This window comes from Mustela putorius, unplaced genomic scaffold (genome assembly GCF_011764305.1).
Source record: "Mustela putorius furo isolate JIRA1106 unplaced genomic scaffold, ASM1176430v1.1 tig00001012_pilon_pilon_pilon, whole genome shotgun sequence".
NCBI lineage: Eukaryota > Metazoa > Chordata > Mammalia > Carnivora > Mustelidae > Mustela > Mustela putorius.
In genome coordinates this window covers 2,556,453-2,573,048 of record NW_025421531.1, presented here as the reverse complement: position 1 = coordinate 2,573,048, position 16,596 = coordinate 2,556,453, and the positions used below count along the sequence as shown (strand labels likewise).

At 40.7% G+C, this 16,596-nt stretch overlaps 2 protein-coding genes across 2 annotated transcripts; one reads left to right on the top strand and one right to left on the bottom strand.

Moving 5' to 3' along the window:
- The first annotated feature begins 388 nt into the window (after positions 1-388).
- On the top strand, positions 389-1,750 carry LOC101670830 (26S proteasome regulatory subunit 4-like). The gene is given in 2 exon segments (XM_045087007.1): positions 389-648; positions 651-1,750. Coding segments are annotated over 2 exon segments (1,323 nt in total). The 5' UTR covers positions 389-410; the 3' UTR covers positions 1,736-1,750.
- Positions 1,751-7,567: 5,817 nt separating this feature from the next.
- Positions 7,568-16,368, bottom strand: LOC101691328 (apolipoprotein R-like). Its single transcript, XM_004756170.3, has 4 exons — positions 16,189-16,368; positions 12,068-12,238; positions 8,841-9,016; positions 7,568-8,071 (listed from the first exon to the last, which is right to left on the bottom strand). The coding sequence occupies exons 1-4, from the start codon at positions 16,289-16,291 to the stop codon at positions 7,883-7,885; spliced, it is 639 nt and encodes a 212-aa protein (XP_004756227.1). The 5' UTR covers positions 16,292-16,368; the 3' UTR covers positions 7,568-7,882.
- Between the last annotated feature and the right edge of the window lie 228 nt (positions 16,369-16,596).

Here is a 16,596-nt window from a genome sequence, read left to right as displayed (position 1 = left end):
AGCTACAGTATTTTCCATTCTTCCCAACAAAGTATGAAAGTCATCCTAGAGGGTGGGAAGTGGGGTGTCATTGTGGTTTTGATTTGTGTTTCCCTAATGACTAATGATGCTGAGTAGCTTTTCATGTGGTTTTTTTTTTTTTTTTGCCATTTTTATGTCTTCTTTAGAGAACCTTAATGATGTCTTTAAATTAACAGACATGCTTATTTTAATATTGGATAATTTATAACTTTTTTCATAATGCTTTTTATACTTCTGTATATAAGAAGTATTTGCCTACTTAAGATCACATCTTCTATATGTTACCTTTCACATGTAGATCTATAATGCACTTTGGATTTCTTTTGGGTAGCAGTAAGATAAGGATCAAGATATAATTTTTCCAGGGTGGTTCGAGCGGCCGAAGCAAGATGGGTCAGAGTCAGAGCGGTGGTCATGGCCCTGGAGGTGGCAAGAAGGATGACAAGGACAAGAAAAAGAAATATGAACCTCCTGTACCAACTCGGGTGGGGAAAAAGAAGAAGAAAACAAAGGGACCAGATGCTGCCAGCAAGCTGCCACTGGTGATACCCCATACTCAGGGCCAGTTAAAATTATTGAAGTTAGAGAGAATTAAAGACTATCTTCTCATGGAGGAAGAATTCATTAGAGTCAGGAACAAATGAAGCCTTTAGAAGAAAAGCAAGAGGAGGAAAGGTCTAAGATGGATGACCTGAGAGGGAACCCAATGTCAGTAGGAACCTTGGAAGAGATCATTGATGACAATCACACCATCGTGTCTACATCTGTGAGCTCTGAGCAATACCTCAGCATTCTTTCCTTTGTAGACAAGGATCTGCTGGAACCGGGCTGCTCCGTCCTGCTCAACCAGAAGGTACATCCCGTCATAGGGGTGTTTATGGACGACACAGATCCCTTGGTCACAGTGATGAAGGTAGAAAAGGTGCCCCAGGAAACCTATGTTGATATTGGGGGGTTGGACAACCAAATCCAGGAAATTAAGGAATCTGTGGAGCTTCCTCTCACTCATCCTGAGTATTATGAAGAGATGGGTATAAAGCCCCCGAAGGGGGTCATTCTCTATGGTCCACCTGGCACAGGTAAAACCTTATTAGCCAAAACAGTAGCAAACCAAACCTCAGCCACTTTATTGAGAGTGTTTGGCTTGGAACTTATTCAGAAGTACCTAGGTGACGGGCCCAAACTCATTCGGGAATTGTTTCGAGTTGCGGAAGAACACGCACCATCCATCATGTTCATTGATGAAATTGATGCCATTGGAACAAAAAGGTATGACTCAAATTCTGGTTGTGAGAGAGAAATTCAGCGAACAATGCTGGAGCTGCTGAACCAGTTGGATGGATTTGATTCGAGGGGTGACGAGAAAGTTATCATGGCCACAAACCGAATAGAGACTTTGGATCCAGCTCTTATCAGACCAGGTCGCATCGATAGGAAGATTGAGTTCCCCCTGCCGGAAGAGAAGACTAAGAAGCGCATCTTTCAAATCCACACAAGCAGGATGACGCTGACCGATGATGTGATCCTGGACGACTTGATCATGGCTAAAGATGACCTCTCGGATGCTGATATCAAGGCAATCTGTACAGAAGCTGGTCTGATGGCCTTGAGAGAACGCAGAATGAAAGTAACAAATGAAGACTTCAAGAAATCTAAAGAAAATGTTCTTTATAAAAAACAGGAAGGCACCCCTGAGGGATATAGTCCAACTTGAAACTATAGGCATATAGTACCAACCCGAGTTGGTACCTTTCACATGTAGATCTACAGGAGGTTCATATTTCTTGTTCTTGTCCTCTCTAGCAGACCACAGCTGCCTTCAAGGAAGTGGTCGGGGTTGTTCTGACCCCTTGAAGGGATGAGGTTGAGGAAGTTGCCCAGAGGAACCCATGTTCCAGTTGATCTTTCTTACTAGCAGAACCTCCTTGTGTACTTTTTTGAGCGTGTAGGATGCCCTTCAGGCTGCCTTCACCTGTTGGTCCCATGAAGTGCTCTGTCTCCAATAAAGCGTGCTCCTCAAAAAAAAAAAAAAAAAGATACAATTTTTCCATATAGCATTTCAACTGACCTAGAAAATATGTGTTGAAAAGAGTCCTTTCTCAGCACACTGAAGGGTCAAGTTTGTCACAATTTAATATTATATTAAATAATATATATAATTTGTATTCACCTTGATATATTTACTTTTTGATTTTTTTTATTCAACTGCATAATTCACTTGATTCTATTTGTACCAACACCACACTGTCTTAACCTGTTTTATAACCAGTCTTGAAATCTACCAGTATTAGTCTTCCAGCGTTGTTTTGTTTGTTTTGTTTATCTTAACTATTCTTGGCCTTTTCATGGCTCTGGATTTCCCTATTAAACCCAGTAAAGAAACAGACCACTTGTTTTTGGTCCCATAGAAGGAATTACATTCAGCAGAAAATTTTTAGAACTGATCTTTCGTACTAGGTCTTAGATCATGGAACTTCAAACATCCTTGTATGAAATGATTATTGGACACTTACTGTGAACAAAGCCCACAATGAAATAGTAAGTGTATATGGCAAAAGTTAGTTCTGTCTTCAGTAGGTAGTGGTCAAAGATGTTTAAAAAAATCAATGAGCTATAAATGAGCAGTATAAAAATAATAGTATGTAGATAGAAGTTGTATCCAATTGGATACAAACTTAGAAGCACTCATTTATTTATTTTACATGATACACATAAGTAGTGGAAACTCAAGGGCACCTGGGAGACTCTGTCGATTAAGAGTCTGCCTTCACCTCAGGTCATGATCCCAGGGTCCTAGGATCAAGTCCCACATTGGGCTCCCTGCTCAGCAGGGGGTCTCCTTCTCGCTCTCCCTCTACGCCTCCCCTCTGCTCATGCTCTCTCTCTCTCTCAGATAAATAAAATCTTAGAAAAAGAAAGAAAGAAAGAAACTCAAGAGAAAAGAGAGAGTTTGATAGATCAATCCAGAGGGGATCACAGAAATTTCAGGAGACACTAAGCATCCCCAAAGAAAAGACGTGTCTCATTTAAAAATAAAACAAGCATACAAATAGTTAAAACTTATTGCCCATCTTGCTACAAAGAAATTCACCATTAGAAAAACCTTGCTCGTCCATACAGAAACACTAGCCAATATGTTAGGGTCTCATTCCTTCTTGGGGGCAGAAAGCAGAGAATATAAAAAAACTCTACCCTATATGTAATACTTTCAGAGACAGAAAAAAATGGTCTTGTATCCGTAAGGAAAGAACAGGATACCATTTAAAAGTAACATGTAGAGGGACGCCTGGGTGGCTCAGTTGGTTAAGCAGCTGCCTTCGGCTCAGGTCATGATCCCAGCGTCCTGGGATCGAGTCCCACATCGGGCTTCTTGCTCAGCGGGGAGCCTGTTTCTCCCTCTGCCTCTGCCTGCCATTCTGTCTGCCTGTGCTTGCTCTCTCTCCCTCTCTCTCTCTGATAAGTAAATAAAATCTTAAAAAAAAAAAAAGTAACATGTAGAGACAACTACAGCCTATTGGAAATTAAAATGAAATAATAGATTTTCAACATCAATAAAGGTCTTAAGATACCAAGTCAAGAAAATCTCCCAGAAAGTAGAACACAAAGAAAAAGATACTGGAGGTAAAGTAGGAAAGGTGAAAATAGTATTTTACTGACGCGAGTTCCAGGGGCAGGAGGTGGAAGGAAGAAAACAAAGAAGGCAAGACAAAATGAAACCAAAAAATAATGGAAAAAATTTCTAAATTCTGAAGCACATGTGTTTCCAGATCAAAAAAATCCCAGAAGGCACCTATGTGAATGCATAAAAAGCACCCTACAGTAAAACCACAGAGAGAAAGAGAAGGCACTAAAACCAGTGAGGGGGTGGGAAGAGCATCAATAACACTGCATTAAGGATTGAAGTGTCATGGACTGTTGCATAACAGCACCGGAAGGCGAGGGACCGTGGAGAAACACCTTCAGAATTCTGAAAGAACCCTGACTTCTACATAAAAGTAATCTATCAATTAACTGTGAGGGTAGAAAAAAAAAAAAAGATATTTTAACACATGTAAAGATGTTACTTCCCAGGCACCTTTTCTTAGCACTAAAAAAGATGAAGAAATAAGATAAAATACATGAAGACTTGGAGCCAAATTAATGAAAAGCGCAGCCAAGGGAAGACTTCAGATTTTAAAAGTAAACAACAATTCATTTCAGAACCACTAACTAGAGGGCCTGGAAAGGAAATCTCCAGGAGGGGAGCGGCACAGGGAGGAGTGGAACTGAAATCGGATCTGACATGTCTCAGCATATTCAGAAATATATTGCCAGATCTACTGGGGCATGTAGCAAGCATCAGCAACAGGAGCAGGAAACTAAGCTAAAAGCAAGATAAAATATTCAAGCCATAAAAATTAAAGCCTTCGCTTATAAGGAAATAGATTCAGAAGTCGTTACTTGGCTTCCTGTGTTAGTAATCACTGTTAGCAATGATTGCGACTTGCTCAGTCATAAAGAGGTAAACACTGAAGGTTCATTTAATCAAGAGTGGGAACCAACGACACTGAGGAAAGATGGTACTGGAAAGGACACAAACTCTATTTTTTTCTGGATAGTAAGTTGATACATAATGTTGAAAAATAATAAATAAACATAAGAAGGGTGAAAATACCATTTGGAAATCTGTAGATAAATATCCTAAGAAAGACCTTAGAGAGTTGAAAGTGGTTATTTTGGAGGCATAAGGCCAAGGGATGGATTGAGTGTGTCAAACTATTGGAGTTTTCATTACAAGTCTTTTTGGATGATTTGACTCTTTTAAATTATTTGCTTGTATTACTTTAGGAAAGTATCAAATTACTAAAAATTAGAGTTGCATAAATAGTAGAGATTTAAGTAAGTTATTTAAAGCCATAAAGATAAAAAAAATAAAGCCATAAACATAAGTCATCAATAAGAGAAAATAAAATTACATGAGACTGACCGATGGAGAGAGAGGTGGGGAAAAAGAGCGAGATTGGTCATTGTGTAGCAGGAAATCAAAATACATTCTTTAGAGAGAAGAAGTCAAATGATGTAGTGTGTGCTTCCTCTTCAGAATGATTAAGCTAGCCAGTAGAAAAACTCAAAACAATAGGACTTAGGCAGAAGGAGAGAAGAATTTCATTTTCTTTTTTTATATATACCTTTGTAAGTCTTGAATTCTTGTTCATATATACATATATATCACTTCTATAATTATAATTATGTGTAATTAACTGGAATTAACAAATAAAAAATTGTGGCATAATTCACATCAGTGCAAAAGTGTCTCCACACCGCCCTCCAGAAACTGCAGAGCAGGAAATATGGAAAGACTCATGTTGCAGAGAGTCTCCTGAATCTTCTCTATGGCTTGGTGTCTAGATCTGTAATGGATGGTGTTTGGCTTTTTGAGTACATTCGTGAATTTTTGGATATAAAATTCCCGAGACGAGGGAAAGATGATGAGTTAAAATGCCTTCTCTAATAAAGTGAGGGGAAATGAGTTTCTGGGGCAGCAGGAGCAACAGCAGATGAAGTCTGACAAGGAAAGATTTGAGAAGGGAAAACGGTAGACCAGAAAAGCCTGGAGACTGACAAGGTCATGCAAAGAAAGTCAGCCAGAAGATATTTCTGGTGCCAGGGAAAAGCAATGGTCTTTTTTTGTTTTTCTTTTCTTTTTTTTTTTTTTAAGATTTTTATTTTTATTTATTTGACAGAGGGAGAGATCACAAGTAGGCAGAGGGATTGGGGGGGAGGCAGGCTTCCTGCTGAGCAGAGAGCCCCATGTGGGGCTCAATCCCAGGACCCTGGGATCATGACCTGAGCTGAAGGCAGAGGCTTTAATCCACTGAGTCAACCAGGCACCCCAAGGCAATGGTCTTTTAAGATCACAGTTCTGGAACATTCACTGTGGAATTCCTGTCGTGTGTACCCAGTCATATCACCCCTCTGTTAACTCCAAAGCTTTAGTATAAGTCAGCTGTGAAGCTTTCTCATATGATGACTGTTTTAAAGAAATCAAAGAGAAGTGGCCATTTTCTTTATTATAGATCAAGATGTAGTGGAGAAGCAGAGGCCAGTGTAAGTCAGCATGAACAGAAATGAGACTTCAGAGGAGGTGAAGGTTTAGAAGAAGAGGTGACTGTCAGAAAGACAAGTTTTCCAAGACTATCCAGAGCTATAAGAGGGACACATGAGGGATAAGCCCTGAGGAGCCCCACCCAGCCCCTCAGTCCCTTCTACCATTTTTGTGTGTTCCTCGGCCGGTTTCCATGGTTCTGGTTTCTCATAATCCTACCTTCCCTTCTGTTGGTCTAGTCTTCTCAGGCTGCTAGACAGTTTGCCCCCCCCCCCCCGAGAGAGCTGGATGCCCTAGGAACTTGTGTGTCCCTCCCCCTGGGTAGCTTTTCACCCAGTTCCTTTACCTGGAATTGGGACAAAATGTAAGCAAATTCAGAGTCCAAAGTTCCCTTTGGGGACAAGGCTAAGCCACTTCCTGTAGGACTTGGCCCCATCACAGTCCTGGGCTCCTTCCCTGTCCTGCCCTCTCACCACACTCCTTTTCCTGTTTCTCTTTAGAACACTTCTTTTTATTATTTTGTTGTTGTTGTTGTTGTTTTAATATTTATTTATTTGACAGAGAGAGGGATCACAAGTAGGCAGAGAGGCAGGCAGAAAGAGGGGAAAAAGCAGGCTCTCCACTGAGCGGGGAGCCCGATGTGGGGCTTGATCCCAGGACCCTGAGATCATGACCTGAGCTGAAGGCAGAGGCTTAACCCACTGAGACACCCAGGTGCCCCAGAACACTTCTTTAATAAATTACTTGCACATGAATCCTTTCCTCAGGGTCTGCTTCTGGAGAATCTGGTCTAAGAGAGACACTAAAGTCATTTTAATTGAAATATGAAGAAAAGAATTAGAAGCCTTGGCCATACTTAAGGGTTGGGTGACACAAAGATTAGGCTTTCAAAGACTTTTGATGTAGTTAATATTGGGTGGAAGGATATCGAGCAAAACCAAATGTCAGGAAGCAAGAAGTTGTTCCAGAGAAATACTGGTGATCAAATAGAGAAAGAAAGCAGGAGGGGTGCCTAGGTGGCTCAGTCAGTTAAGCGTCTGCCTCTGGCTCAGGTCTTGATTCCAGGGTCCTGGGATCAAGCCCCACATCAGGCTCTCTGCTCGGTGGGAGGCCTGCTTCTCCCTCTCCTTCTCCTCCTGCTTGTGTTCTTTCTCTCACTGTCTCTTTCTTTCTGTCAAATAAATAAATAAAACATTTTAAAAAGAAAAAAAAAAGCAAGCAAGCAAGAGACTTGGAGGAAGATGTGATATTTGGCCATGGCAGTGAAAGACAGGTAGGACGTGAAGATGTGGGGTAAAGACACCTTAAACAAGGCACAAGTATACATTTGCGAGAACTACATTCACCTTGTGATACAGTAAAATAGAAAAAGAAGTTAATTAAAGAAACATTAGGACGTGACTGGTATAAGGCCCTAGTTTTTCATTATACAGGCATCAAAGTGAAGACAAAGACACTGGATTTTTGTTTTTAAAGATTTCATTTATTTATTTGACAGGCAGAGATCACAAGTAGGCAGAGAGGCAGGCAGAGAGAGAGGAAGGGAAGCAGGCTTCCTAAGACACTGGATTTTTGTCATGGTTTATTTCTGTCATCGCACCAAGGCCAGGGCAGCAGAAGCACAGGCAGAGCAAAGGTACAAATCAACAGCTCCACAGTATCGGTGGCACTAAGGGTATCAACAGATTCTCCTAACACGGGTATTTTTTTTTTCCAATAAACAGTACTCAAGAAAGGATTAGTAGAGTTGTTAATGAGAGAAATGTACCGAATTCTCTATTTTTGCGGAGGTGGGGAGGGTAGATGTGCTGGTTTCGAAATGGTGTTCTCTTCACTCTTGCTCAGTTGTCCAATCTCCAGAGACAACTTATAGATCTCCAGGGCCTTTTTCACATCGTCTGGGTAAGGGAGACACTGGAAGAATTTACTGCCAGCTAACACTTGCTCACAGCCCATCTGGAATTCCTACAAGACATAAAAGGATAGAGGTAGAGACCTCTCCAGCTGTGAAAGTATAGGGTGTCTTCAGGATGCCTCAGCCATGACAGGAAAATTAGAGGATCCTGCCCATCCTCAGGACTGGTGGAGGAAACCCAAAGATACTCTGTGTCAGCAGCGTGCCCAGTGCAACACCAGCACTCCTCATGTGCAGCGGTCACATGGAAACAGGGAAGGAGGAAGGCTGCAGAAGACACCCAGGGGGTTCTTATGCGAAGGAACAGTTCTGACGGCTGTGCAAAAGCATAGTGCATATGGTAGAAAACACAGGGCCAGGGGCCAGGTCACCTAGATCTAGGGAGCCCTCCTCTCTAGAGGCTTGGTTCATCTTAGTATAAAATGAGTGAATTAGAACTCGCTTTAAAGAGCTCACTAAGTGTGGGGAGCTTGGGTGGCTCAGTGGGTTAAAGCCTCTGCCTTCAGCTCAGGTCATGATCTCGGGGTCCTGGGATCGAGCTCCGTATCGGGCCCTCTGCTCAACAGGGAGCCTGCTTCCTCCTCTCTCTGCCTGCCTCTCTGCCTGTTTGTGATCTCTCTGTCAAATAAATAAATAAAATCTTAACAAAATAATAAAAGAGCTCACCAAGTGCTTTGAGGCCAATTTCCAACGTGATTTAAACAACTCGTGCATGGGTCCTGATACAAGTCTGATTTCATCAATGTTCATTGACAGGGCTCTGATACAAGCTACAATTTTTAGAACATGACGGGACATCATGAAATGTGTGGCACTTACCCACTTACACTTGGGCACCGCTGGGAACCAGATGCCGTTCTCTGAGCAGGTGATTTTTTGAGAGCCAATCACACCATAACCATCATCACATTGGACAGTAACACTCTCAGGCTCAACATACTGGTCCTTATCCACAGACAGATCTCCATTTTTGATCTCTGGTTTCTGACACAGAGCTGTAATGGAAACGCAGTTTTGATCATGCTGTGATTCTCAGAATAAAATCTTACAAAAGTGAAGAATCCTGAGGGGATGAGAAACACTGATAATAGATTATATCTGCATGCTGAGAGCTGTTCTCTACCTCCATTGATTGTATGATCATAACGATAACATTAATAACAGTAATGTTATTTTTCATACTATTCTCAAGAGAAAACACTATTATTTTTCCAGAGATTTTATTTATTTATTTATCTATCTATTTATTTATTTTAGAGAAAGAGCACAAGCAGGGGAAAGGTCAGGGGGGAGGGAGAGAGAATTTCAAGCAGACTCTGCACTGATCATGGACCCTGAGACAAGGCTTGATATCATGACCCTGAGATCATGACCTAGCTGAAACTAAGAGTTGAATGCTTAAACAACTGAGCCACCCCAGCACTCCATAAAATGCTATAATTATCTCCATTTGGCTAGAGAGAAATATGAGGTACAGATGGTTTATGTGACTTGTCTTAGGATGCATAACTTTTAGGTGACATGATTATAATATTAACCTAAGGATTGTAGTCCTAGAATCCAAGTTTTTAAAACTGCTATATTTCAAAACCTCACTCTTTCTATGATCCTAAGTATATAATTTTTATTCACATACCCTTAACATCTTCCTGTGTTAAGTGGAGTTAATGGTGGGAAATTAACCTCTTGAGTTGATAGCAACTATGATTATAAAAAGGCACACCTAATCTTGGTGGTCAACCAGAAATCTTTTATTAGGGCGACTTCATCATGAGAAGATGAATGGTATGCATGTGGCTCTAATGGAGATGTCAGACACCTCAAGGAGATTTGGAATTTATCCATAACTGCAGTCATTTAAAATGAAGCAGGTGCTTACTAAAATGTTGCTAAACCCTCGCTGACAGTCTCAAAGATTGCTATCTTTGTGTAGAAACAGAACCATACATACATGGGCACTCCAATTGTGCCAAAGGAAGCAGTGGGAACTACAGCCCATTTAGTAAGTGGTACACAATTAGTTGATTGTCCACTGGGGAAAACCAAACATTGACCCCTACTTTCTACCATACATACAAAGGAATTTCAAGTGGGTTGGCGATATCATTGTAAAAGGTAAAACAATAAAGCTCTATAAGAAACATAGGAGAACATGTTTGTTGTTGCATAGAATACTGCCTTGCAGTAGGCAAATATTTCTGAAACAAGACAAAACAGTTTCCAACATCAAGGACAATATTAGTAATTTGAAATAAATTGGAATTTAGAACTTATGTTTGTCAAAACTAGAACACTTGGGTTGCCTGGATGGTTCAGTGGATTAAAGCCTCTGCCTTCAGCTCAGGTCATGATCTCAGGGTCCTGGAACTGAGCCCCCATTGGGCTCTCAGCTCAGTGGGGATCCTGCTTCCCCCTCTCTCTCTGCCTGACTTGTGATCTCTCTCTGTGAAATAAATAAGTAAAATCTTAAAAAATAAATAAAACTAGAACACTCATATTCTACTTGTAAAAACAGAATTTGTTGTTATGACCACTTTTTTTTTTAAGATTTTATTTATTTATTTACACTCAGAGATCACAAGTAGGCAGAGAGGCAGGCAGAGAGAGAGGAGGAAGCAGGCTCCCTGCTGAGCAGAGAGCCCGATGCGGGGTTCGATCCCAGGACTCTAGGATCATGACATGAGCCAAAGGCAGAGGCTTTAACCCACTGAGCCACTCAGGCGCCCCTGTTATGACCACTTTTGAACAAAATTTGGCATCATCTACGAAAGATGACGATGTGTACAGTCTGCAGTACAGTTCTACTCCTGAGCTTATTCCTAACACAAATGCTCGCACATGATTAGCAAGAGACCTACACACAAGTGTTCATAAGAGCATTATTCATAATAGCCTGAAACACGAAAAACGTGAACTCTTATGAAATACATAAAATGTGGTCTATTTATCCAGAAGAATATTATAAAACCATGAAAATGAAGGAACTATCAAAATGTGCAAGGACATAGAAGAAGAAGCCAGGCACAGAGAGCAAGCATGACTTCCTTGATACAAAGTTAAAAAGTTGGCAAAACTTATCCATGGTGTTGGAAGGTAGAAGAGGGACAATAAGGTACCCCCCCCAAAACTGAAAAGGCATTTTGAGACCAAAAAACAAAAGCAGGGCCACACCATGCAGTTTACAGAGTTTTCTTCAGAGTAACTTACTGATGGGGGGAAGGGGGAGAGTCAGGTCGACAAGGACCCAGGCCCTGTACAGCTCTTCTCCAAAAAGTCTGGATTTCAGTCCACAGATTTTTTAGAGCGAGGGGACACTGTATTTCAGGACACTGCAGGGATATCTAGGGGCTCACGTGCACCTAATTGACAGCTGACCTTTATTTAGATCTTGTGGTGCCATCTCTACCTCAGAAAGAGGGAGGACTATTTTATCTCAGATTCATGCGAGGCCAAAGCGAACCTTCCCCTACACCGACCTGCCTTGGTGGGCGTTTCTGAGGTACGTATGTTACTCTCCTGTGGGTCTGGAGCACATAACCACAAAAGAGGTCATCAAGCGTACATGAACAAGATGGAGGGCCAAAGATGGAGCCAGTATTTTCAGCGCTCCTACACATGGTGTTGGTAGAATGACCTTCTTTGGGGAGGAGAGTCGGGAGTAACTGTGGGAAGACATGAGATGCTTCAAGGGGAGGTTCACATTGTGATAATTGTTGACCTTCACCCTTAAGATTTGTACACTGTTTTGCAGTATGTTACATTTGAATTAAAACTTTTATTTAAAAAAAAAAAGCAAAAAGTGGTCCTCTAGATTACCTCTGAAAACATACACGCTGGTAACAACGGTTACTTTCAAGACTGAGAAGCTAGGTAATGGTTCAAACTTTGAAAATAGTATACCATATGCATGCGTTAACTACACGAAATGAATAAATAGTACAACAAAATTTTTTTAAGTGTTTCTCCTGGCTGGAAAGAGACTAGAGTCAGAACCATCACAGAGGCTCTACATTTCCAATCAAGGTCATCAGTGAGGTTGAAATTACCTTTACATTGAGGGGCTGGAAGCGACCAGTGGGAGTTCCTGCAGGTGATTTTAGACTCTCCAACCAGAACATATCCTTCATCACATTCATATTTCACGACAGTAGTATGGGAGAAAAATGAACTCACGTCTTTATGGGATCCATGGGCAATGCTCGGAAATATTCTGCAATCTTGAATGGTAAAAGAGAAGGGTGGGGACAATGAGCTAGGGTCTAATTTAATTAACAATTCAGAGTGAGGGACTCTTCTTATTTTGTTGAATGAAGTAATTAAATTACACTGCAGAGGTATATTTCAATTCCTTAACAAAATCAATAGGAATGGTTTACTGAGAACTTAGCTACTTGCTAGGCACTGTGTTTGTTAATCGTTTTAGATATGTTAAATCAATTAATCCTCACAATAACTCTTCGAGGCAGTACGATTATCACTCCCATGCTAAAGAAAAGGAAACAACCTTAGAGGGGTCAGATGTTGCACATAAGGTCACAGCTAGGAGGTGTCAGTAACATGAATCAACCTCAGGGATTAAGCTCACGTGTGTATCAAAATCAACTGGTACTTTCTGGAATCCTGCTATTTTCTGCAGTCTGTAGTGATCATTGGATGCTTACTTTATAGAGGCATCAATAGATATCTGAAGGCCATACAATGGAAGTTTTGGTTGAAGAACAGTATTCTTGCACAGTCAAGTAACATCCCAGAATTGATGAAGTAGGCAGCTCAGAATCCCTTAGAAAACTCCTATCTCTTTCGCCCAAATCAAAGGCACTAAAAGGTTAGGAATCTAACTTTTAAATTCAAATTAGTCCCAGGTGAGGCAAATATGTGGATGCATTTCTCCTTCAGACTGACAGAGGGGCTCTAAGGAGCTCACTGAGAAAGGCCAATATATCCCTTTTCACTTTGCAGGGATATTAGACACAGTGGCCTAATATCGAGCTCCTGCCTGGGAAATCCAAAATGCAAACAGGGGCTGTCTAGTGGCTCTGTTGCTGAGGGTGAAGGACATAGTTCTGCTGCTTTGAGATTGGCCCGTACTCCTGACATTATATGGAACAAAGGATGAGTGAGTACTTCCAGTGAGTTGGAAACGGGATGCATGAAAAAGACAGGCCTGGTGGTTTCTCTTCAGACCTGTGCAAAAGGACCTCCTGAGGCTGGAAGAAAGCTTCAGTGAAAATAAATCCCTAGGAGTCCCTAGGTCTTTAGGAGATAGGAAAGAGAAAGAGATCATCCAGAATCAGAGATGGATCCTAGGATCTAGCAGACCAGGGAATTGCAATTAGTTTCTCAGTGATGAGGAAGGACCCATCAAAAAACAGCAACAACCAACAACAACAAAACACAAGAGAGAAAGCAAGCTTGAAACACTCTTGATGCAAAGAATCAGCTCAGGTCAAGCACTATTTCCCTTATCTCTGCTTCTCCCAAAGCTTTAACTCTGAAGGATCCAGAAGGCATAAGAACAATAATCCCAAAATAAGTTCTGCTTTAGTATCAAGGAAAAAGAATTCACCTGTGCATGAGTCAACAGCTTCCATATAGCATTTCTTAAACTGCAGATTAGGCCCCTCCACAGAAATACAAAAAAAAAAAAAAAAAAAAAAAAAGCTCTTAATTTTTATGACCAAACACACATGCAGAGTTCTATACTATGCTTCTCAGGCAATATCAAGGAGGCATAATTGCAAGGTACTTAAAAAGATAAGATGTAGCCCTAGTGTAGGAGAGACGTTAGGGTTTGAAGTCAATGGCCAAGGAAGAGTTTTTGTGGTGTATTTGGTGCAAAAAAGTGGTTTTATGAAAGCATGGGGACAGAACCAATGGGCAGAAAGAGCTGCATTGGGGTCATGAGGAGTGACTAATTTTATACTTCCAAGTTGGAAGGGGTTAGGAATAATATAAGACTCTAAGGAATATGGAAGCAGGGTTTCCAGGACCTTGAGGGGGGTGGCTATTGTTGGGAAATGTCATTTATTACTGTCTAATAAAACCTTAGTTATGAGACTCTTCATATGTATATCAGTGGCCCATATGCTTAGGGGATGAGTGCCAACATGTATCTTGGGAGGTTTGGAGATTAAGGAAGTGTCCAAAAGAATTTTTATATGTTAAAGTAGGCTTACAGGATCGGGGCGTTGGGGGGGGTGTCAGTCTAGGATTACCTTTTCCCCATGGCAAAGTGTCAACATAAGGCAGCTGAGTCCCTAGAGAAGTCTCACTCTGCCTATCTTAAGGACTTGTCAGTGGGCTGTAGATAGTAAGGAAACTTAATGATTTTTCTTCTGCCTTGGTTTCCCACATCAGCCACATACATAGTTGTACTACAACTCTGTATCAGTCCACTCTAGTGCCAGATTAGGTCAGGAAATTAGTTCTATAGGAGAAGGTGTTGGAAGGATGGAGGGAAGGTCTCCAGGAGTAAGATGAAAACAGATCTCAAAGGATGGGTGGAAGTTGAGTGGTTGGTAAGATAGGTGAGGCCGAGCAATACTGGGGCCATGAGAAAAGTCTGGCATCAGAAGCCCTTATGGTGAGGGAAAGGACCTTCAGATCAGAGCACACAGACATTAAGTATCATTTCAGAGGGTTGGGGCCATGGACAATGGGAAGCGATGAAGGAAGAGAAGGAAAAAGGAGAAGGGAAATAGGATCATAAAGAAATAATTGAAAGACATGACAAATTTGATTAGATCTTCCTCTATCACCCCAGATTGTGTGAGAGGGGAACTCAGAGATGAAGTTGAGAAAAGTCTCCTGAGCATGAAGTCCTTTATCCTGCCACTCAATAATAAATTAACATTCATGCATCTGATGAGAAAAATCTTTTTCTAAACATTGCTTCCTTAATTAACCCATGCTTTCCCCTGACCACTCTCAGTGTTGAAGAAAGCATGGCTTCCATGTTTTTAAATCAACAGGCCAGCTCACCTAGGAGCAGTCAGTTATTATTTTAGGGTTGGGGTTTTTCCCTCTAAACTATCTCAAATCCTCAACTTTTATGCCATAATAGCTGTTTCAGAGAATATGTTAATAAATATTTTTAGGTATGAAAATTAATTCTCTCAGATAAAAAATAATGTCAGCTAAGAAAAGAACACAATATAACTTTGGTCAAAGGACATTTCCATTTAAATAACAGAACAACAAATAAATTTCCACAGCGGCAGGCCTTCAGGTGGTTCTGGTAACTTCTCTCAGATACTTTTGTTTCTCATTCTGACAAAAATTTCCCTCTGTTTCAATAACAATGTCTTACATTTATATAATGGTTTACAATTCATAAAGTACTCTATAATTTTACCTCAGAGAATTTACTCAGTATTTGATAACAGAAAATGTATTTTAGAATTTTTATTTCTCATTAGTTTTTAATCCCAGTATAGTTAACATACATTGCAATAGTAGTTTCCGGTGTACAACACAGTGATTCAATATGTCCACACAAAACCTGGTCTCATCACCAGAAGGCCACTCCTTAATCCCCATCACCTACTTCACCCGTCTCGCTGCCCACCTACCCTCCTGTAACCATCAGTTTGTTCTCTATAGTGAAGAATCTCTTTCTTGGTTTGTCTCTTTTTTTCTTTCTTTCATTGTTTTGCTTCTTAAATTCCACATATGAGTGAAATCATATGACACTTGTCTCTCTCTGACTGACTTACTTGACTTAGTATTATCCTCTCTAGCTCCATCTGACAACAGAAAATAGTTTTGCTTTTCAGATGGAAATTATTCCTAATCAATAAATAACTAAGGTTATGGATGGTATAATTAACCTATTTGGAAAGTAAATTTGTTCTATGCATCTTGGAGCATTGAAATATAAGAAACTAATTTGAAAATTCATGATTATTTTTTGCTAAAGCCGCCTCATGAGGAATTTTGCATATCAACACATTTTTATTCTATATATAATAATAGCTTCTACCTGAATTAAAACTATTTCCTTTTTATTCTAAAATTCTTCATTTTTATTAATACATAGTTCACTATACTCTCTCAAAAAGATTATGAATTACCACTATTTGATTATATTCAGTTAATTCTTAATTGGGTATTTGTCCTGCATATCTTAGAGAAACTACCCTCCTTTCCCTATAACTACTGTACTCACCACACAAGCCAGAAGGGCACAGCAGTAGGGTCAAGACTCCAAAGACATACAGTGCTGGGAAACTGCTCTGCAACTTGGAGGCCATGGGTCTCAGAGGTGCCATACTGGGGCTCAGTGTTCTCAGACCCTTGAATTAATCTGAAGAAAAGAATTCTCAGTAACAATTGAAATGGTGCCTAAGCCAGGGTAACCAGCCTTGGCAAAGTCTCAGTTGTGTGTCACTAAAGGGGAGGGACAGGGGGAGTGACAAGAAGACCAGGTGCTGAGCACAGCTCTAACAAGGGTCAGCTGATAAGGCCCCATTCTTGGAGAGAAGAGTCTGGAGGTTGTTAGGAGAGCCCTCTGGGATTCTGTGTGTAGTTATTGTTGTTATCCTAAAACTCCCTTGCTGTTCAGATGGGGCACGTG

What these genes read in the sequence shown, in the direction of transcription:
- LOC101691328 (XM_004756170.3), bottom strand. Translation starts at nt 16,291, where the DNA reads ATGGCACCTCTGAGACCCATGGCCTCCAAGTTGCAGAGCAGTTTCCCA. An exon ending in GTGCCCTTCTGGCTTGTGTG is followed by an intron (nt 12,239 to 16,188) that starts GTGAGTACAGTA and finishes TTACCATTCAAG; the next exon opens with ATTGCAGAATATTTCCGAGC. An exon ending in TCCAGCCCCTCAATGTAAAG is followed by an intron (nt 9,017 to 12,067) that starts GTAATTTCAACC and finishes TTTCCATTACAG; the next exon opens with CTCTGTGTCAGAAACCAGAG.